Source organism: Salminus brasiliensis, chromosome 4 (genome assembly GCF_030463535.1).
Source record: "Salminus brasiliensis chromosome 4, fSalBra1.hap2, whole genome shotgun sequence".
Taxonomy (NCBI): domain Eukaryota; kingdom Metazoa; phylum Chordata; class Actinopteri; order Characiformes; family Bryconidae; genus Salminus; species Salminus brasiliensis.
The window spans coordinates 31,971,792-31,993,419 of NC_132881.1; the positions used below are offsets into that span (position 1 = coordinate 31,971,792).

General features: G+C 43.3%; 1 protein-coding gene across 12 annotated transcripts in view; it reads right to left on the reverse strand.

Moving 5' to 3' along the window:
• Positions 1-778: 778 nt before the first annotated feature.
• Positions 779-21,628, reverse strand: part of zmiz1a (zinc finger, MIZ-type containing 1a) — a 145,419-nt gene continuing 124,569 nt past the window's right edge. For 9 of the 12 annotated variants that reach the window (XM_072678052.1, XM_072678044.1, XM_072678045.1 and 6 more), the window contains 18 exons: positions 13,254-13,389; positions 12,316-12,430; positions 11,975-12,192; positions 11,364-11,559; positions 10,965-11,255; positions 10,376-10,558; positions 10,202-10,270; positions 9,912-10,080; positions 9,429-9,570; positions 8,938-9,148; positions 8,506-8,611; positions 7,795-7,955; positions 7,456-7,523; positions 7,296-7,364; positions 6,885-7,135; positions 6,472-6,638; positions 5,301-5,558; positions 779-4,217 (listed from right to left, as the gene is read on the reverse strand). In XM_072678052.1, coding sequence (XP_072534153.1) covers positions 4,110-4,217; positions 5,301-5,558; positions 6,472-6,638; positions 6,885-7,135; positions 7,296-7,364; positions 7,456-7,523; positions 7,795-7,955; positions 8,506-8,611; positions 8,938-9,148; positions 9,429-9,570; positions 9,912-10,080; positions 10,202-10,270; positions 10,376-10,558; positions 10,965-11,255; positions 11,364-11,559; positions 11,975-12,192; positions 12,316-12,430; positions 13,254-13,389 — 2,918 coding nt within the window. In that variant the 3' untranslated portion in view covers positions 779-4,109. The remainder of the gene's footprint in view (positions 4,218-5,300; positions 5,559-6,471; positions 6,639-6,884; positions 7,136-7,295; positions 7,365-7,455; positions 7,524-7,794; positions 7,956-8,505; positions 8,612-8,937; positions 9,149-9,428; positions 9,571-9,911; positions 10,081-10,201; positions 10,271-10,375; positions 10,559-10,964; positions 11,256-11,363; positions 11,560-11,974; positions 12,193-12,315; positions 12,431-13,253; positions 13,390-21,628) is intronic. The other 3 variants (XM_072678053.1, XM_072678051.1, XM_072678050.1) reach the window with 2 other exon arrangements.

The following is a 21,628-nucleotide window of genomic DNA, read 5'->3' on the forward strand; positions in this document are numbered from 1 at the left end:
CTCATTTATAATTTCTTCCAAAATCAAGTGTATTAAGAGTTTATTCTGCTTTCGTCGCAGTAACTGTCTCTACTTTCCAGTGAAGGCTTTCTACTAGATTTTGCTGCAGTCAGGATGTTGGATGTTCCCCTCCACCATCATTCCAGATAGCACAGTTCCACTGCTCCACAGCTCAATGCTGGGGGGCCTTATACCCCTTTAGCCTACACCTGGCAATAGGCATGGTGCCAATAGGTTCATGTTTGTCTGCTCCATAGAGTCCTATTCTATTGGCAGCACTTCTGTACAGGGTCTAACTGAGTGTGCATTTCTGAAATTTCTGTAGCAGAAATGAATGCAGCTTAAAGTAGCTAAAGGCATTCATTAGAATGGGCGTCCGCAGACATTTGGATGTATAGTGTATCTCCAAAACAGTAACTTTGCATGAGAAATAATGAATAATAATAATATAATAATAAAGCCTAAGTTAATATAAAATTATTTATTAGAAGTCATTAGTTTCTATTATTCTGTTCTTTATAAAATATTGACATGTTAAATGGTGACCAGCATGATCTGTTCAACCAATATAAAAATTATGAAACTGAAAAAGGATTGACGAGATGATACAGCAAGTATGCTGCAAAACAGCTCAGTTTACCTTCATGAAACCACCACATTTACATATGTCTATTCATATATATATTCAGTGACAAACATAAATACAAAACAAACGCAGCACATGGACCCTTTTAGTGTGCTTCCACTCATTGTGCACAAAAATCATGTCTCACACAAGTTGGTGACCATGTTTCATCTGAATACATATTTATTAGATAAATATTAGGATGTCACAGCATCTAACTACATACAGTTTTGCAAGACTAAAAATCACAATTAGTTGTTTTTTCTTCTGAACAGTTTAAAATATGAAATGATTGTACACAGAATGTACAAACCAAAAGACAACTGCCACTTTAGGCGCCAATCACCTCAGATTGTACCTTTTTTGTCATTTTTTTTTTTACCTCTGGTCATGATATCAAAATTGTACAAACTATGAATTTGGTTACAATCTTTTGGAACCACTCCAGGCCCCACGTCCCTATCCTCCAAATTATTCCCCAGGATTTTCTTCATTATCTTTTTTTGTAGCACCTTATAGAGTACACAGGTAATGGAGCAATACACATAAGCTAAATATTACACAAAACAAATGTGTCTCGTTCCCCCCTCCCGCAGTTCCCCTGACGAGGGGGCTGGAAATATTTTACATAAGTGGGGAAAAAAGAAGATGGCGAGAGGTTCCACAGACGCTAACAAACACAGATTCATTTTACCCAATTCGAGTCTGTTAGGAGGATGCAAGCTTTACAAATTCTAAATACACAATGCACATTCCCCTGGGGAAAATGAATACATTTCTGTTAACGTGTCTCTATTTGTCATTTACATATGTACATGCATCCCTTATGTCCCCTGCTCCTGCTCCCGCTCTCTTCCAGACCATTTCCCAATCGAGACCTGTGGCCGAGTAGGGGACGAACAAACGCCTCGACTCACTTCACCGCCACTACCTCCGCCTCGTCTTACGCTCTCGCTCCTCAATGGCTGCACAAACCACAGTAAGTGACAGGTCTTAAACATGGACTACGCTCAGCTTGAAGTGTGACCCAAGTGGAGATTTCTGTTCAGTTTAGGTCTGCATGTGTCTACAACGTGGGAACCAAAACGCGGCAGTGCATCAGTGTGTGTGTGTGTGTGTGTGTGTATATATATATATATATATATATATATATATATATATATATATATATATATATATATATATATATATATATATATCTCAAATAAAAAAAAAGATATACATGTGTATTAGAATTGGAGAACTGCTGCATTCTCCTGCTTTGAAGGATTTCAAATGTTTCGACAACAAACAAAAAGGTCTGTACATAACTGCTCACTAAAAAATGTAATACAAAATAATTTAAGATGGAAAATAAGTTTTAAAATGGGGTAAATATGCATCCAACAAAACACATTGCCAATGGTTTTCAGTTGTAAGCTCATACAAGTGACGGTATTGCTCCAGCAGAAACCCAAATCAAATAATACAGAATGAAAACATATTGCGGACATACAGTACGGTTTGATTATGAACAGAGGGTATAAATTACAGTATAAAGGGGGCAAAGCATTTTTTTTCCTTTGCAGTAACAGAATAGTGTGTTACACAGTAATCTGTTGAGTGTGATGTGTCATTTCCTTTCTCGGACTGGGCAAGTTGCTGAGCTCATAGCATTTCTTTGACTCCATTTTATAAACATACTCATTTGCACTGGCTATGGGTTGAGAAATGGTGGGGGTGGGGGGTCGTTTTCTGATGGATTACAACCAACAAAATAAATTACCCAGACATGTAACATCTACAAATGAGGGAATTACTGGTAAAAAAAAAACAAAAAAAAACAACAGGTACTGTACCGTACACTACCATATCATAACTTATTACTTTTGTAAATGCCTCGCTGGAACAGCTGAAAATGTCACATGCTTTAACCATCATAAAAACCCCAGATATTTAACCTTGCTAAGATGTTTGGGTCACCTCCTCCAATCACAACACCGGACTTTGGTAATACATGGCCATATCGTAACAAACGCACATACACTGTACATTTAGAGTTACAACAACAGGGGAAAAACAGTAATCATAGCATGGACAATATACTGTGCATTACAAACGGAATCCTTTACATGATCGTAGTTCATGTTTTTAAAAACAGGACAGAGGAACACGTCTGAAAGCACTGATAAAAATAAACAAACAAACAAAACAAAACAAAAAACAACAAAAATAAATCAGCCTACTCTTGTTTCTATCACTAAAACAAGGGTGGTTGGCACAGGTGCACATTAAACACACTGTATGCAGTCTCGTCATGAGGGGTCAAAAGACATCACAGGCCCGGGAGGGACTAAGCTCATGCATTAATGGGGGACAGACCCCCAGAAAAGACAGCTGATAGAGGGTTTCGGATGTTGGAACACTTAGATGTTATAAACTACTCTTTTAAAAAGTGATTGCATTTTACTTCGTACTTTACAAAATGAATTTCCTTGCCTGTTGAGTTTGATTCCACAGCACTCTGAGTTGGAGAGATTTTGTGAAGGAGGTACAGTGCTGGTTATTAATGCATATAATCAGGCAAACAGTGTTGGCATGTTTCGATCGAAAATGATATTTAAAAACAACACAAAAAACAAAAGGAAGTGTTAAGATGCTCTCTGGAGCTTGTTTTGCATTTGAATGGAACACCCACGAGTGAATATGATGAGCAAGTGATAGTGATAGTGATGATGCCACATGATATGCAGAGCTGAAGGAGTTTTCCTAAGAGGGAACACACGTTCACGTGTTCTACGAATATGAGCGTCGATGGACTTCCTAAGCCCACCATAAGTCTCTGTGATGGGGGTACCAGATCACTCAGATGCGGATCCTCTCTGTTCCATGACAACGATGCAAGCGTTCTTCCCTTTGATGTTTCCTTTTGCAGTCTTCCTGTTGCAGTCCGATGAACTTTATTGTGCTTTTTTTCCCAAGGGACTCAGACAGATGAACTGTGTGGACATCCAGTGGAGAACACCAGACAGGGGGGTTACTGAGAAGCCATGGTGGTAAAGCTTGGAAGAACAAACCTCAGAGCTTGTGGACACACGCGCGCCAGTTACAGGAAGAATTTTTTTTCTCTTTCTTTTTTTTCTATTCAGGTCTTGCTTTTCACAAAAGGAAAAAAAAATCTGAATTAAAAAAATGCTACAACACTTTCCTAGTGAGCACACATACAGTTCTGTGTGACATATATTTTCATATGAACTGATTATAGCTGCACAGTTTGTTTTATTCATATTAGTATTGAAAGATATCACTTTAGTGCCAACCAACATGGCTGCCTTACATGTGTGGAAAAGGACGTCCATAAAAGAGTGAGATATTTACACGCGTGAGAGGCAGAGGGAGGAAGAGTGTTTTGCGCTTGTAAAGTACTGGATTGGGTGCTCAGGGTGCTCTTTGACTCCTGACAGCCAAACACGTCAGTGCCTCAGATAAAGGAGGATTTGAGAAGTCAGTTGTTTTCAAAGAGGGAGAGCAGATCGTCGTTGCTGTTGCTTGGGAGGTCAGGAGGGTCTAGGTATGACAGTAACTCATCTGGGTTCGCCAGCTCTGGCAGCAGCTGCAGAGGACAGGACAAATGTTAGAAAGCAGAAGGACAACAGGTGTTTCAAGTACAACAACTACAGCGTATTGTGCACACTTTTATAAATACGCATCTGTGAAAGTGCACATAAAGTGTCTCTCAAATGATCCAAAAAAACTACAAAAAAAAAAAAAAAAAAAAAAAAAAAAAACACATTCAATATCGGCCAGGGCTGGCCAACATCGAGAAAATTGTCTATGACAATGTATTTTCTACATTGTAATAACTATAATTGATCATTTTCTATGCATTTATTGCTGCCCAATTGTACATTTAAAAACTAGAACAAACCTATTCTAGTGCAACATCTAAAAGTATTTATCATATGCTATCATAGACTTCTGCACTTTTACTAGGTCTTTACATTCAGCAATAAACAAGTAACACAGAATCTCAACACTTAAAATAGCGAGCTGGTTAATTCTACTGTCATGCTAGCTTGTGATGTTAGAATGCATGCATGGCTAGATGATTTCTCCATCTCGGAGGATGTATATGTATTGGAGCTATGGGTCATTGCTGATATCAGATAATTAGGTACATATCTGTCAATGCCAAAACCAATACATATAAATATACATACATGTAAAACACGTAAAAATGGAAACTGGGACTACATCTACTGCAATTAACATGACAGAAAATGATATCATTTATTTCCAGAGGCTTTTAAATCTAGTACAATGGATAAAGAGTAAGAAGTGTTCTCTACATGTTCTGGAGAACAGTAAACACACTATTAAATACTGGTTTGAAATATCAGTAAAATCAAACCACATTAAGCAAATATCATAGTATCCTAATATTGCCATGCCCTTACTGCTGATTTTATTTTGAAACTTGGAATGTGAATTATCAATAGAAAAAAGGCAAAATAGGCAAAAGTCCAATATGCTCTCTGAAATCTGACTGCCTTTTATTTTTTGTGTTCGCGTGTTGTTTTTTTGAGTGAGCAAAGCGTATGGCCTTGCAAAACAATGGTTATGGGTTGTGACTTCACAGAAGCAGAGAAAGAGAAATGAGGAGAGGGTAAGTCCACTATGTGGCGTGGTTACTCACGTCCAGAGAGGGTTCAGGCATGTCTGCCGGTCCCTGGCCGCCCACCTGGCCCTCGGCAGCCGGGTTGAAGGTCATGTCAGCGTGCGGGTGGTTGTTGGGGCCGGGCTGCTGCGGGGGTGGGGCTTGGCGTGGGGGCTGGGAGGATGGTGGGCCGCTGTGATGTAATGGCTGCGCTGATTGGCTGTTGGGGTGGGGGGATGCGTGCATGCCTGGCTGCATGGAAGCATGGGACTGCTCAGCGCTCACAGGATGGGGCATCTACAGAGGGAGGAGAGAGAGGCAGTGAGGCACTGCGTGCGCAGCAGGAAGCACGGGCCAGCGCCCAGGTGACAGCCAGAAACACATAATACTGTTTGGAGCGACGCGAGTGCCATGCAGATGACGTCAGAACATATCACCACACACTGACAGACGCTGCCATTCTAAAGAAGGACGTTACCTATATGCCTCTTCACAACTGCGTTATGCAGATGTGTTTTTGTCTGTATATGCAAAACTACAGCGGTGCACTGCTGTTTAAAAATCTACATTTTTACACTTTTACATTTGGACTATCATCTGTTGTTTATTATTTAATAACCCATGTTCCCCAAAATACATAATATTAACTATAACATCTTAGATGAATGTTGATGTCAGGGTCCTCATTGTAAAATGTATCTAAATATTTTAGGTACAAATGTTTTTTTACATAGATTATTACAAAATAATGATAATTCAAACTAAAAAATTAAACTAAAAAATTATTTTAGATAAATTATAAAATGTATGACTTATTTCTAAATCATTTATTTTAAGTAAATAATACATTATCAGAAGGTAGTGCAGATAACTGTTCTCCATACAAGGCTTGAAGCTTGAGAAACTGTCAAACTTGTCAATAACATATGGGGACTATGAAGAAGGCAGTAGTCACTAACCTTCCCCCTAAAGATGATGCTTCCTGCAGACGTTATCGCTAACCCAAATGTAAAACACATTACACAGCCTGCAGGAAGACTGATCTCCAGGAGCAATGTTGGTGATGGTTTTGTGCACTATTCATATTTGAATGAACAAAGTCCCAAAATGTTTAATTTAAACACTGCTGCAATGAAAGCAGTGAGGTTCTAGATGACCAGAGGAGGCTGGAAATGATGTCAGGATTGGATCTGGACTTGGGTTCTCTTACCGAGTCAGGCATGCCGTGGCCAAGAGGTTTGTCTGGGCCCATGAGGTTATTGGGCACGTCCGGAGGGTGGGAGAGCTGCGGCCCGTGCATGAAATCATTCATGGGAGCTCCTCCACCAGAGTTACCGTGCGGAAAGTCAAAGTTTCCATGGCCCTGGTAACTATTGCCTGATAAAGCACAGGAAACCGAGAAGAGCAGTGAGAAAGCTTTCCTTAGCCAGAGAAACAGAAAGAGACAGAAAGAGGCGCTTGGGTCAGCCTGTTAAAAATCTGCAGGCATAAGTCTATCTGACTGTTATGACTGTGAAAAAAAAATAGGAGTCAGGCAAACCCACAAAGGGTCTTGTAAAACGTTTAAGGCTATTTATCCTGAGGTAGATAGAGTGAAAGGCTGGAGCCGGCTGGGCTGCTGACCTCTACCTTGGCCCCCGTATTCCGTGCTGTTCCCTCCATGCTGAGGGGGAAGGGAGGTGTAGGGTGAAGGTCCTGGCCCCAGCTGTGCGATCATATCCATCACGTTAGGCAAGATCATCTTGCTGGGGCTCATCGTCTTAAAGCGCTTGGCCAGAGGGCCGTCTGGATCCTCCTTTATGTGCAGGTCCGACTTTATGGGCACCGGCCGCCAACTACACGTGGGGTCAATGGTGACCTCTTCAAACTCTGAGCTAAAGAAGAAAAGCAGAAGAAAAGGTGTGAGAAAACATGTGCGAAGCCTTCAACTCTCAACAAAAGGCTTGTGGGTATGTGATTATGCGGGTGACTATTTGGAAAAGTACTAAATGTGTCACAAACATAAATAAGGTTGTTTACTTATCTCATACATACTTTTGGATGGCATTGAGAATTCCCCACATGTACTGGTCCACTTCCAGACCCTCCAATAATGCGGTTTTACTGGGGACAGAGAGAGCCGTATGAAACTGTGTTCAAAGAGCAAAACACATTTTCAGGCCAAAATTCAGTCCAACTGAGGTTTGTTACATACTTGCATACAGGACACCTCCACGTTCCTCTCTCACAATTCAGCTGCAGATAGGACTCCAGGTCAAAACACTGCAGAGGAGAGGCAACAGCAAGAGTGAAGTACACAGCATATGGAAACAAGGCTAAAACTACTCTCATGTTGTGAGGGCTAACAGTAAAACATTAAGCACTTGACTGACTGAGTCACATCCAAAGCTGTTGGAAAATACTAAAACACAGCTCTTAGGTATAGTTCTGGTTTAAATAACACTGAAAATGATTACTCATTCACAAACAATATGTCGTTTTAATAGTCTTTTAAACATTTTCCCAAGCCAGCACACTTCATTGCTCTGCCTACCTGCACATGTTTGCAGTCGTGTCCCCTGGCGGGGAGCTGGATCCTCCGGAACGTGATGGGACACTTGAGGGACACTTTGATGGCTGTCTGCTCCACCCCGTCCTCTCCATTCAGCGTGGCGTTCCCAGAGGACGCTGCTACACTGCTGAAATTTCTCTTTACTGCAGACAAAGAATAGCAAGAAAAATCAGATGTAGCCCATACAATAGAAAATATAGCAGGAAACATTCAAAATATGTAGCAACAGGACTGTTTGCATGTAATGGTGATATGTTAATGCAATTGCATTTCTATATAGCATCTTTTGGCAATATGGGAAAAAAGCTCCTTTTTTAGAAATCCACTAAAAAAGCCCACTAATGAGCAAAACTGAGGGAGGAAAAACTGTAAGCTGAAGAACAGGAACCAAGACAGAAAAGGGGAACTCCTCCTCTTCTTGACTCCAAATAGCAGAATTATGATATATATACATTTAAAAAAGCAATGTAGAGTTCATACAATAAGACTTCTTTTTTTAGCCAAAAAAAATTAATAATTGTGGGTTATCTCTTATGAATAGAGGGAGTTGCAGTTTTACAAGCGGGACTGTTTTTTGTGTTTCTGTCTTTGACCAGGAGTGATGGCATGTTCTTGCATCGCCCAAATCAAGCCCTGTGTGCCTTGTGTACATATTTACAAGGTGAAGTCCAATTCGTCGGAATGCGCTCTTACTTTTGGTGATGCAGTGTTCTGCGGGCAGGAGTCTCTTCTTCAGCAGGCCTTGCAGGACGGATCTCACTGACGGCCTGTGCACCAGCTGCAGCACGAACAAGTGTGACTGGAACAAGAGCAGACGTGTTAACACATGCCAGCAAGCCCCCTCACGCCATCAAATCTGTACGTTAGTGCTCTGGGATAATGATATCTCCGCAGTGCTGTTTCCCTTCACTAGCGGAAGACCACGAAACTGATACCAAACGCAGACACACACACGCACACACACACAGCAGAGGATCTTACATGAGCGAGGCTGCTCAACCAAATCAGTGTTATCTCATTTAGTATCATATGTTGTACAAGAGTGCTCCAACACTGCCATTAAATGAGAGACGATGCATTATTTAAGAACACTGCTATTAGCTGCAGTGCAGCAGCAGTACTCACACAGCAGCAGGCCGTGACCGTGATCTGGATGGTGTTTCTCCCTGGCTGACACACGTGCTTCAGGTGCAGGGGTTTGTGGGAGGTCTTGTTGTCACCCCTCTCGATGGTGAGCGGGGTGGCATTGACGCTGACCTGTACCGACGCTGGCCAGTTGGTGTTCATCTGTCGGTCCTCATGGTGGTAGCACTTAAACTGGAGCTCCAGGTCAGACCTGACACAAACAACCAGTTAAGTGGTTAACACACTAGCACATACACACACTCTATCATAGAAAAGTAGAATTCAGAGTGTCTGTCAAATGATGCTTTAAGCTCCAGAAAGTAATGTTTTTTTTATTACCGCTCAGCTTCAAGTAATAAGTATTAACAGTCAGGGATGATGCCCAAGTAATGATTTGGCAGTTTTGGTTTCACGACTATTGTAATCACATTAAAAAAGTGAAGAGTGCTGATAAGGCATGCTAAATGTAGCATCCCGTAGCAGACACATACCTCCACATGAGGGTCTGGTGGACGGAGGGCCGCAGATGGAAGACGTGGTTGCTGACGGCCAGGTTATGCTCCAGTCTGAAGGGCTCCAGGACAACTCCATCCCGCACAGGGAACGTCAGCCGTAGCTCCTCGTTGGGATTAGCTAAAATCAATGAACAGCATTAGCTCGCACATACCCATGACTTTATGACAACAGAGTCTTAGCTTACTCTTTTTTAACAGGCAGGCCCTGCAGGATACACAGAGAACTTTGCCTTTGGGGTCACATTGTTTCTACCTTCCAACTGAAATGCATGCATTATAAATGCACTCAGAGTGGATGTGAAAAATGAATGAGGCAAGATAAATGAGCAGTGGGACTTTTTCCCACCCAGCTGAAGGTGTTGAGAGGATCAAAGGGTTGTCTAAGGTTCGCTGATGACTGAGTGTTTAATAAAGACACGAGTGGAAAGATTGAAACGCTATGAGGTGTTATGCACTCACTCGGTGGAGGAGGCAGGGACGTCATGTTTGGTTTCATATCAGGAGGAAACGGAGGCTTGACGTCCTGGTTAGGTGACAGGTATGGAGGGATACTACTGCCAGGAGTCATAGGTGGCGTAGGGTTGCCAGGAACTGGCGAGTGAGGATAGTTCACAACCTGTCGTGGCGGCTAAGAAGAGGAAAAAAACACAGACTTCTTGTATTACACATATTTTGTATTACATATCACTTACATTTATATAAAGTGGAAGCACAAACAATACAAGTAGGGAAATAAAAGGGATGCCTACCCCATTGCCTTGATTGTAGGCATAACCACCTCCAGAGAAGTTGTTACTCTGACCATTAAATGGCTCCTGCTAGAGAAAAAAAAATGAAGACATGTTCAATTTTGCAATATAAATGATGAGAAACAAAGACTGCTTTATTATACTGCATTCCATTGAGCATCTCCTGAGATTTACCTTGTAGTACTGTCCCATGGCCACTCCTGATGGGGGGTACTGGCCAGAGCCCTGCTGGCCTGGCATTCTCTGAGCAGGGTAGTTGGGTGAGGGTAGCGCTCTGGAGGCATTTGGATTGGGATATTGCCCTTGCTGGTTAGGAAACTGCCCATTAGGTCCAAACTGCTGCGCCGCATAGTTGGGCTGAAAGACAAGGCGTTTAATTAAGCTGCATTCCTAAATCACCACGTCACATTTGCAGCTACAAACAATAATACCAGCCTGATTTTAGTTTGTACTTTTATCCAGATTTAGTGTGTCACTGAATGTCAGACAACAGATAAGGAATTCTTTCTAAGATAATGTATCTACTAGAAAAGTCTTAAGACAAGCATGCAGTAGGTGTGTATTTTGCAAGATGCAAGATGCTAACTAATAAAGTGGTAGAAGCTTCCATTACTTGTAAGCTACATTAGTGTCCAGTGCAAAACTAGATAAGTGAACATCAGACACCAAATATATCATACTTGATTGACCACACTTGGAGGATAAATTGTCTATGTTTGATTTGAAGTGCAAAATGCAAGCACAAGTAACAGTCATTTCTCACCTCTCCAGGATAGGGCCTCTTGGTGCCCTGCATGGGCATGGACTGAGGCCTGGGACCAGGATAACCTTGCTGGGGCATTCTCTGGCCGTGCCCTCCGAAGGGTCCCATCCCTGCAGCGCGAGGCTGGTTCATACCCATTGGCGGGCCGCTCATGTTGGAACTGTTCATGCCAGCGCCCATGCCAGCTGGATTCATGCCTCCTCCCATGGTCGGGGGACCCCGGGGGCCGGGCTGGTTCATGAACTGGTTGCCGTAGCCCTGCGTGGGTCCCATCTGAAATGAGGAGCACATCTGGAGAAAAGAGCAAGAGGAGATTAGTTGATAATTGAGCCAATGGATTAACAGCTCTGTTTCAGCTTGGCTCTGTGCCAGAACCTGCTCTGCAAAAACATTACCCACCTGGCCATACTGGTTCATGTCCTTGTTGGTCTCCTGCAGGGCGGCCACTGTGGCTGTGGCAGTAGCTGTTGCTGTGGCGGCGGCCGCAGCGACAGCAGCTGCAGCCGCAGCAGCAGCAGGTTGGGTGAAGTCCGACGGTGGCCGGGTGTGAGGTGGCATGCCTATACCGCCTGGAGTGTTTGGACCACCTGGGTAGCTGCAAAAGCAAAAACACCAGCTTACCTCAACTTGCTGGCACGCAAAACAAAGTCAATAATCATAATATAAGAATGTCTCCCTTTTAACATCTGATGTCACTGTCTCTGAATATTAGAGCTCCAGAAATCTTCTTAATGATGATACTCTCTCTGTCTGCTTGGCATTGTGTGAAGGTGATATCATCTCTTTTGAGAAAACTCCTGGAACACTAAGTTGACTATCCATGAGATAAGTGTTGGCTTGGCATCATAATCTAATATCAAATATCACTAATGGAAGACTCATTGCCCAAGTTTATTGAATTTCTCAGGGAATCGAGCAAGGAAAGACTCCTCTCTTTGGACAGTATCTTCCCATCAGTGTGTCTGGGGCTGCTCCACTGATTTGGCAGCACTGAGGCTTTGAGCACTCACCTCCCACTGAAGCCTCCGGCTCCGGGGTGCCCCGCTCGTCCGTACATGCCCTGTTGCATGTAGGCCTGGTTGGAGCCCCCTTTGGCTGAGAACTGTTGCTGTTGGCCAGGGAACTGAGGGGAGTTGATCCCAGGGTTGCTGGCTGACATGCCGGACCCTATTCCATTGCCTCCAGGGTTCATGGGGTTGTTGGTGTTGGCCATGGGGTTACCCAATACCTGATTCAAAAACAACAGGATTACAAAACCTTCAGCTGTGCATGTCATTAATATTGCAACAGGGGCATTTAAAAAAGGAGCGTTTAGTACATTAGCATGCAAGCTATTGCGTCTCTGTCTCACCTGACTTTGTGATGTATTGGTAACCCCCCACACCGTTGTGACCACTGACAATGAGCCTGGGGCCTGGTTGGTGTTTTGCTGCCATGGAACGGAGTCGTACGGAAAAGACCCATCACTGAAAACCAAACAATAACATCACATCAGTCAACAGCCATACAAACTGATGCACTGTATTCCAGGATTAGGAAGTTCATATTCCAGCTCTGTACAGTGGGGTCTAAAGCACTAAAGGGCAGCTACAGGGAGGTTTGCTGACTTGTGGAAGAATTCTCTGCTGAATGGGGGACATTGTTTCTCATGGAATCGAAGCTGTAGGATTCGCCAGGGAGACTTTCCCTGGCAACCAATCAGAGCTGAAGCTGAGGCCCAGAGCACAGAATGTTCTATTAAACATAACTTCATTGGGCCAGTGCTTCATCTCTGCTTGGAGACCCCAGAGGCCCTTCTCTGGCACTCTATCAACAAACAGCTCCACACACCCAAATCCTTTAGTGACTTATATAGAGCAAAGTTTAAATGAAAATGAAGCATGGTTCATTTTTTTTTTTTCTCTGTGCCTTGGAGTCCTGAGATTGTTAGATGACTCTGATAGCCAGCAATGATTCAATGTTTACACAGCATGGCTGAAAAAACCTTGACTGCTGGTGTCTTGGAAAAGACTGAGTACAGACAGCTGGTGGTAACAGTGAGGGGCCAAGTAAATGAGCAGTCTTTAAGTACGGGTCAGGTGCTCCGCATTTAAAAGGATGGTTCATTTTGGACAAGGGCATAACACAGTACAAGAATGGCTTTAACTTAGCACAATGTCCCTGTACTGTAGCCCAAGCTCCCGGGGCAACAGGTTCAGAGCTGTGGTTGTCACAGTGCTTGGAGTGGGTCCAGTGAGAGGGAGGCTTGCCGTCTGCAGAACTGGGCTTTTGTTTGGCCAGCGCACTGACCTGTGGGAGAGCGAGGGCTTCATGGAGTTCATGGGTGGCTGCATGGGCACTTTGCCCTGAGGCTCGCTCTGCCGATTCTTCTGGTGCCGCAGCAGGAGCAGCCGACCCAGCTCCTCGCACCAGGATGAGAGCAGAGCTACAGAGAAAGAAAAAGACAGAAAAAGAGAGAGAGAGACTGGACATGAGTCTATAGAACCAAGGCTTATGAAATAAGCTGAAAAGTAGATTAATCTGACACAATAAGCATCTTAATACAATCTATGTTTGGTTAGAGACATATGGCATTTTTCATAGCATTTTTAGTTATGCATCACTGTCACACAAAAACTCTTGTATCTCTGTATTTCATGACAAATGGACCAATAGAAATGCTGAGGAATGACTTGGAATAAAATGAACTAAATATGACTTTCGTTTCGACATATGTTTTTTTTTTCTTTCTTCTGTAAAGTTGCTGTTTTGGAGATACAAGTTTTTTTAAGCATATTTAAAAGACATACATGGTGAATAAACGTGCAAAGGGGAGAACGAAACATTGGAGACAAAACAGCCATGCCTGAAAAAAAATATGATAATTAATATGTTCAAATACAATGAGACAATGCATCAGCACCTCGCCGTATCCTTCACTGCCCAGAACGACGTCCTTTCTTAAACAAACCTCCACCTGCAGTTGTTGACCTTCACCACTGGAGGGCACTGCAGCCCTGTCTTTTTCTGAGCACTTAGGGCCATGTCAGCATGCCTCTCTCAGGATCATATGCTTTTCATCTGCAGTGCATAGTAAGCAGTGATCCTACTACAAAAGACTGCTCTTCCCTTCTCATGGTGGGAGGATGAAAAGGCAGAGAGAGAGACAGAGGGAGGGAGAGAGAGAGAAGGAGCGCAAGGGAGGGGAGATGAGAATCAGAGCTGAGGATGGTGAATCACGTCAGCGACAAGCTATGGCAGCACTTCACTGCTTTGGGGAGGAGAAGTGGGGGGGGGGGCGTGTGGTGGGGTGGTGGTGGCATGAGTCTTTTGCTACGGCGGTGGAGTGGAATCGGAGGGGCAGGTGCTGGCACAGAGCCAAATCTACCACTGCTGCACTGGCTGCTGTAAACCCCCACAGCCTAGACTCCAACCAATGGGTTTAAGTGCTCCTCTAGCACTCTAGAGGCCTCTGGACTCTCTCAGAGTGCTCGTTCACGGACACACGCATGCTCCCACCCACCCACACACACACACACCTGTGTGCGGTGACGGAGGAGAGAATGAGAACATGCAGACGCGTTCTTGTTGTGACTGTACCACACAGACGGAGCATGAATAAAAGCCATGAACTGCCTTGCTGGTGCAGTCTTGCTCCACCATCAAACAGATTCTGCAAAGGGACCACATAAAATATTCCCTTTAATCCAAAATGAGTTCATCCTCTGGAACAATACCCCTCTTTCTTTCCCGAGACCCCTCCACGGAGACAGCAGATAGAGAATAAAAAATGCCCCGTGTGCTTATTTCAACACAGGGGGTGGTGTTAAAGAGTCTTTTTCTCCTTGTCTGGGGAGACTGCAGCTCTAACGTGAGTGGCTGAGTGTGCTTGCTTCTCTCTCCCTCTTTCTCTCTCTCTCTCTCTAGTGCATAGAGACAGACGTCTGCCTTGGCTCTTTCCTCCCTGTATCGATCAGCCAGTAATGACTAATAAGACTGCTCAGCTGTCTCCAGTGCCCTTAATGCTGGGGGAATGTAAACGAGCAAATACGCGTCTGACAGACAGGGAGGATCACGCGCACAGATCACATTTTCACTGCCATCCCAGCTTCATCACACACACACACACACACACACACACACACACACACACACACACACACACACACTGCTTTCCATCTGGCCTTCCTTTAGTCAGTACATTAGCAGTAGTAGTAGTATGTGATGAAATGACAATTACACACACATACACAATTGTATATACTGCATTAGAGCCTCAGTGCTTTGTAGGTTCTCATCTGGTCCCACAGGGTCTCAATGGTATTTAAACCTAGCTACCTGACATCACCTGAACTTCATCTCACCTCTTCACCTCCTGAGGAGCAGTGTGGCATCTTGCATTATCTGGTTGGCATTTGGTAATCCGATTAAAAAGAAGATAGAAATCACATCCGACAATCATTTTGCACACGGTTACAAGTGACTGGTGTGCTTGCTTATCTAAAATATTAGATGGAGCACCGCCATTCCAGAGAACACAGTTCCACTACTTCACAGCTCAATGCTGGGTGATTTATACCTCTCTAGCCCACACCTGGCATTAGGATCGGCAATAATATGTACATGTTTATCTGCTCAGGAACGTCCTATTTTATTGGCAATCCTTTCTTTACAAGGGCTACACAAGCTGTGTGTGTATTTGCACATGTGCATCAGCAATGGGTGCAACTTAAACTAGCTGAATGCATTCATTAGAAGGGATGTCCACAAACATTTGGACATATAGTGTTTAAAAGCTATGAGTGGCTTGTAATTATTATTCTAATAAACGTCTGTACTAGGCATACTTGGTACATTACATGATTACTAATTAATATTTGAGTGTGTATGTGTGTGTGTGTTGAGTAACAGTCTTTATTTATTGAATTCTGAGTGCTTCATAATACTCATTGTTCTAATAGTGTCTGACTCACTCTCTCCAGGTTCAGACATACAATCAAAGTGAGAGCGTGTACGTGTACACATATCAAAGGGCTGTTTGAAAGAGAGCACTGCTTACCACACGACAGGCGTGAAAGCCATCCCAGCAGGTTTGGAGCGAGAGGCTGGAATCACCCACCTACTTAAATGAGAATTATTCCACCCTGCCATTACAGAGAGCTTATCTCCCTGCTAAATCACCACCTCTGCATGCTGGCAACTGCTATTTTCTCACAAAAGACCAACTTAGAACTCATATGACAGGTTACAGCCAGTCACTGCCTGCCAATTCCCTCTGTAGTCCCCCCGCCTAGCGCACCTCCTACACCTAACAAAGAGCAAGAGTACTCCTGCCCGCAATGCAGCCCATGTATTCACTAGAAAACAGCCCACACTTGGGCTAATCAGCCCAACACCTTCTATCAACAAGTAACAACGCCCTTTTCTATCCAAATAAAGCTTCTATTTTTCCTGCAGAACATTACCTTCCTACACCTACAGAGTTTTTTTATCTGTACTGTGTCTGTACAGTACAGTGCCATCGCCTCTGATGGGTAATTCTGCATTAACCACTGCTAGAAGAAGAATGGCCTGTTTATATCTCCATTACCCCCTTGTTCCTCTCTCCTCTCTTCTGGTGCTGCTCACTCTCTGTCTCTTGTTCTCTGCCATGGACACCTGCTCCAGTGAGAGCTGTGGGTTGTGTGTTGGTAAGTTGGCAGTGGGCAATATGCCTCTGTGGTAGAGAGAGTATGGCGCTCCTTGCTGACTCTGTGGCAGCAGGCAGAACAGTGCAGGCTTTGTTGTGGAAGGGTGCTGGGTTAAAGAGAGTAGGCAGTATGATATAGTATTTCTTGGGCCATGGTCATTCTGAAATTGTAACAGGGTAACATGTAACACTGTAAATTTTCATATTTATATTTATTTTTTAATATTTACTTGTATGTACTTTAATACAGTGTCTGCAGAACACTGGTTTCACATCAGCGGTTTAAGTTTCACTTTTCCTCGAGAAAAGAAATGGTATCAGGAGAGGAAAGGTTGGATCAGTGCATCTCTACTTGTTAGCAGGCAGTATGACTGTGTGTGCTTTAATAAAGGCAGTAGGCAGGAGGATGGTGTGCGCTGGGATAATGGCAGTAGGTATAATGGTTGTGTTAGGTCAAGGGCAGTGGACAGTATGATGGTGTGTTGGAATAAAGGCAGTAGCCAGTAGGAAGTGTGTTGAGTGTATGATAGTAGGCAGTAGGATAGTATGTTGGGATAATGGCAGTAGGATAGTGTGTTGGGATAATGGCAGTTGGTAACATGATGGTTGTGTTAGAATAATAGCAGTAGGCAGTATAATGATGTGTTTGGTCAATAAGCAGTAGGCAGTATGATTGTGTGTGTTGGGTCCATGAAAGCAGGCCGTATTATGGTGTTTGTTGGGTACATGCTGGTTTCGTGTGAATCAGTGTATGGTGCTCTGGTCTGTGCTGGCTTCATGGCTGGCTGCACTATGGTGCTGGAGCTCCACTCTGGCAAGGCTGGCAGGATTGGCAGGGACAGTGACAGCAGGGGGCAGAGAGAGCAGGCACAGAGCAGAGCTTTCACTGGGCCAGTAAAGCACCAGTCAGCCAAATTTACTGAGCCTTTACCAATACCAAATAACACTGTAGGAGTCACCAACTGCAGTTCTGGTGAGAGGACTTTTCACATGCACATTTATGACACTAAGTGAAATGAAAAATGAAGCCAGGTAACACAGCACAGTTATTAGATCCATAGCACATATTTAGTGACAACTGAAGCCATTGGCATGACTGGTTTACATATGGTTTACAATCAGTAAGCTCTGACAGTTCTTAATACACGACCGAAGGGTTTTAGTTTACAATTAATGGAACTAAAAGAACAAAAGCAACCTGAGAAAAGTCAAGGTTGACACACTTATGGCTCGTCTCACTTTAAATCTTACGACACATCCTGCTATTCCTGAAGGTGCCAGACCACTCTGTCATCTTCTTGCAAGGACAACAGCCTGTGGCTCTTTAGACAACTGGCAGAGTGAGGCAAAGAAATGACCCACAACCTCCCTCTCCCTCTCTCACCGTGTCTGCCCTATGCCCAGTTAAGAGGCTCTGCAGTGTGGTTTAGTGGGCTGATGGCTGTCCATCCCTCCTGCCGACCGGTATAAATCCCCAAACAAGCGGGTCTGTAGAGGACCAGGTCGCCCTGGTTACACAAATCACCTCCAAATCTGCCTAAAGTATGTGCGCCTCCTCTCGTCCCACAGGCTGTTCCACCCACCCCTGCCAGCACCCTCCTCGTCTCAGTCCCAGCCCCTACCTCTGTCTCTTTTACTGCTCTCGCCGGCTCATTATGAGCTTTTTAATTACGATGCTGCCTTTCCATCGCTAATAAAACAAGGATGGCAAGAAATGGACGGTGGTGTAATGGAGAGAGGCCAAAACGAACAAAGCCATCAAAGTAGAGGACTCCACTTGACTCTATAATCGCAGTCTGGCTGTATCAGATAGCAGACTTCACCCTGGCCCAACAACCCGGCCCACCGCGCCAAACCCAGCGCAGCTTGTTCACCCTGGCCATTACTTATTCATTGAATATATTACAGCAGTGGGAAAGAGGATTTGGGTATGAAGATCTGTGTGAGAATTATGAAGTGATGCTGCCTTTATTAGGTACATTGAAGCAGTTATATCTTAAGCTAAAAGAGGCGTATTACTGCATATTACTTTACACCATAGATATTCTCACTGTCAAAACTTTAAAGCTCCAAAATGGTAACTTTAAAGGAGAAGAAAAAACGATTAATAACTGTTTATTTAGTTGTTATTATTATTATTATTTACATAATGTAAAAGGCAGAAAAAAATAGAATATAAAGTTCAATGATTACAAGAAAATGGCAAAAAAAGGTTCTTTCACAGGAAAGAGGGAGCGTGTAGACCTCAATTTCTCAGTAAACCAATTTTATATTTTGAAATGTGCACAGTGGGCATTCCTGTGTCAGCCAGGACTTTTCTACCCAGTGCAAATCAATATATTCTAATATTCAGACAATAAGCATTTCTTACAACCCTTTACCACTGCTCCCTCACTTTCCCTCAAGCTCTCCTTCTTTCCATAGGGCCTGGACTGCTCAGTCGGATGCTCATCATCCTTCTGACGGTCTAACACACATCAGAGCGTGTCCTGTTTCCTCCTCATGTCCACACCGAGCAAGCCATCCCCTCCTGCCCTACACTGACATCACTCCAGCTCTTCAACCATGGGCTCTGCTAATGAATTCAAACCACATATTTATTAATATCCTGACCAACATTGTCATAAAATGATAGTGTCTGCTAGTTTTGGGTGTTGTTTTCTCCAAGCTGTGATCAGAATAATGATATACGAGGCTGCTGACTTTTTGCAGTGCATTTGTTCAGCACTTGACTTTTCAGTGTGAGTAAATAAAACAGTAGATTATGTACATTAAACACACAGCACTAGCATAAAGAAGGCACTAAAATACACTAAAAGATCCTGTTTCCATTCTTGTAAACAGTGTGTGTGTCTAGTTTTGGAAAATTCAGCCCAAATTCCTTCATTCGGAATTCCTCAATCTGTTAATGCAGGTCTTTCCCAGGCAGTGTAAGCTGCTTAAGAGAACTCTGTAGCAGCATGCTAAGAGAGGGAGATTTTGCTTAAGATTTGTATGCTCAGTAATACCAGACCACATGGACCAGTACAAATCTCTTAGATGCCAGTGGGTGTGCATTTCAGAAAGTGCTGATTCTGAAGTATTTGCCATATAAAATACTGCCATGAAAGAAGTTGTGTTAAAAATATGCTGATATGCCCTCATCCTATTGCACTACATTCTTACATTCTCAGTGAACGACTAAGCGCGTTGAGCTGGGCATTTTGGAATATCCGGTCATAAAACATGAAGTCAATGTTTTCAGGTCAAGTACGTTTGACATAAACTCCAACAATGAAGGCTAGTGTTCTACTGTGTAAGTTAGTTTCAGCATGTAAATTATTAGACTTCTATGTTTTGCACTTCTAATGAAATCTGAAAATGGTGACATGCTGCTACTTATTCCAAACAGTTTACTCAAAACGATGCTAAATACTTCACTTCGTACTTAAGAATTACTTTGGAAGTTTGTACTTTACTCAAGTATAACTGAAAGTAAACATGTGTACTCTCACAGTCACTCCTTATATTTCCACTTAGATCTTCTCTCTCTTTTGCTCTTGCAACACATAAATTGACTGTTGTGATCAAAACAAATTCATTTCAGTGTAAAAGCCTAAACTTGGCTGTGCTAATTAATTAATCGAGTTAATCTTCATGCGAAGATGATACCTTCAATTAGTCGCTGCATAACACACCACACACATCCCACACCATTAAAAAAGACACTTCTAATGTGTTTGAAATGTTTACTTTTAATTTTTCAGTCGTTTTTTTTCTCTCACTATTGTTTTGTTTTTAGGACTTTTTTGAAAGTTCAAACAGCACTGCAAATGATCTGGGAATGATCATGTTATTATGCTTATGGAACCATTATGGAAAACTTTTATTATTTTAATGCAGAACTGAACAGAAAAGCACTGGGAGCCTTGCAGTGAAATGACATGTTTGGACACTTTTTGAATGTTTTGCTTGCATGTACAAATTTGCCTCAAAGACTTCTCACTGAGCGGTCTCGCTGCTACAGTAAATTATTCAAAGTACCGCAGACTCAATTAATGTGCCACGTCAATAAGAGTAAACCCATTTTTTTAAATCTCCCGGCCATTAAGACTTCTGCATGGCATGAATGCACGGACTGATTGCAGAAAGGCCCTGGCTATGTGGCAGTGGAGTGGCGGAGTGTGTAAGTGTGCTCCCAGCAGCACTCTGCTATTAACTAATGACACTGTGCAGGTCCTGCCTTACAAGGAAAGTCTACATACTAATTAAGGGCAGGACTGATCCTGAGTGCAGGTTGCACGTACACCACGGGACCTATTAACCCCAGCAGAGGCCAGTGGGTCACACACTGACCCCCTCTACAGCCCCTGACGTAACTGCTCAGGACAGCGCTCTCCTGCACTGTGCAGCACACAAATACAAACAACATGCTCTTACACACTCTCTCACACAAATACAAGAGGGGGGAAATGCCTGCTGGCAAGGTTGTTTATGGTGTGTAGATCTTAGAACCCCTCTTTGTTGAATTAATTTTCTCTCGCAGATCACAGAGAAGATGTGGAATTGTGAAAAGTGCCGAATCAACCTTTTGAATCGACATTACATTTGCGCTTGCCTGATTTGAGTTTGATTAAAGGTTAATGTGTGTAATGTTGTGATTTTGGATGATCAACTACACTGTTTCTATTGAGTCCTGCCACTACAACAAATTGAGAAGCTGCACAATGCAGACATTTCCATAGGTGATGTAAATCAAATGATGTAGTCCAATATGTAACTAGCAATAGAATTCATTAAAGAGTAGATCCAGCCTCGATATCTGCTGGTCTCCCGGCCTCCCGGCACATTTAAAAAGTGCACGTTGTGGGGTGGGTAACAAGTACGTGGAGGCGGGGCTTAGCGAGGAGCGGACTGGGTAGAAAGCCGCAGATCAGAGGCTTTCAGCTTCAACATTCAACTTTCAGTGTCAACATTTGGAAGGCTTCTGCCCTTGGCTATGTTACAGAGTGAAAAT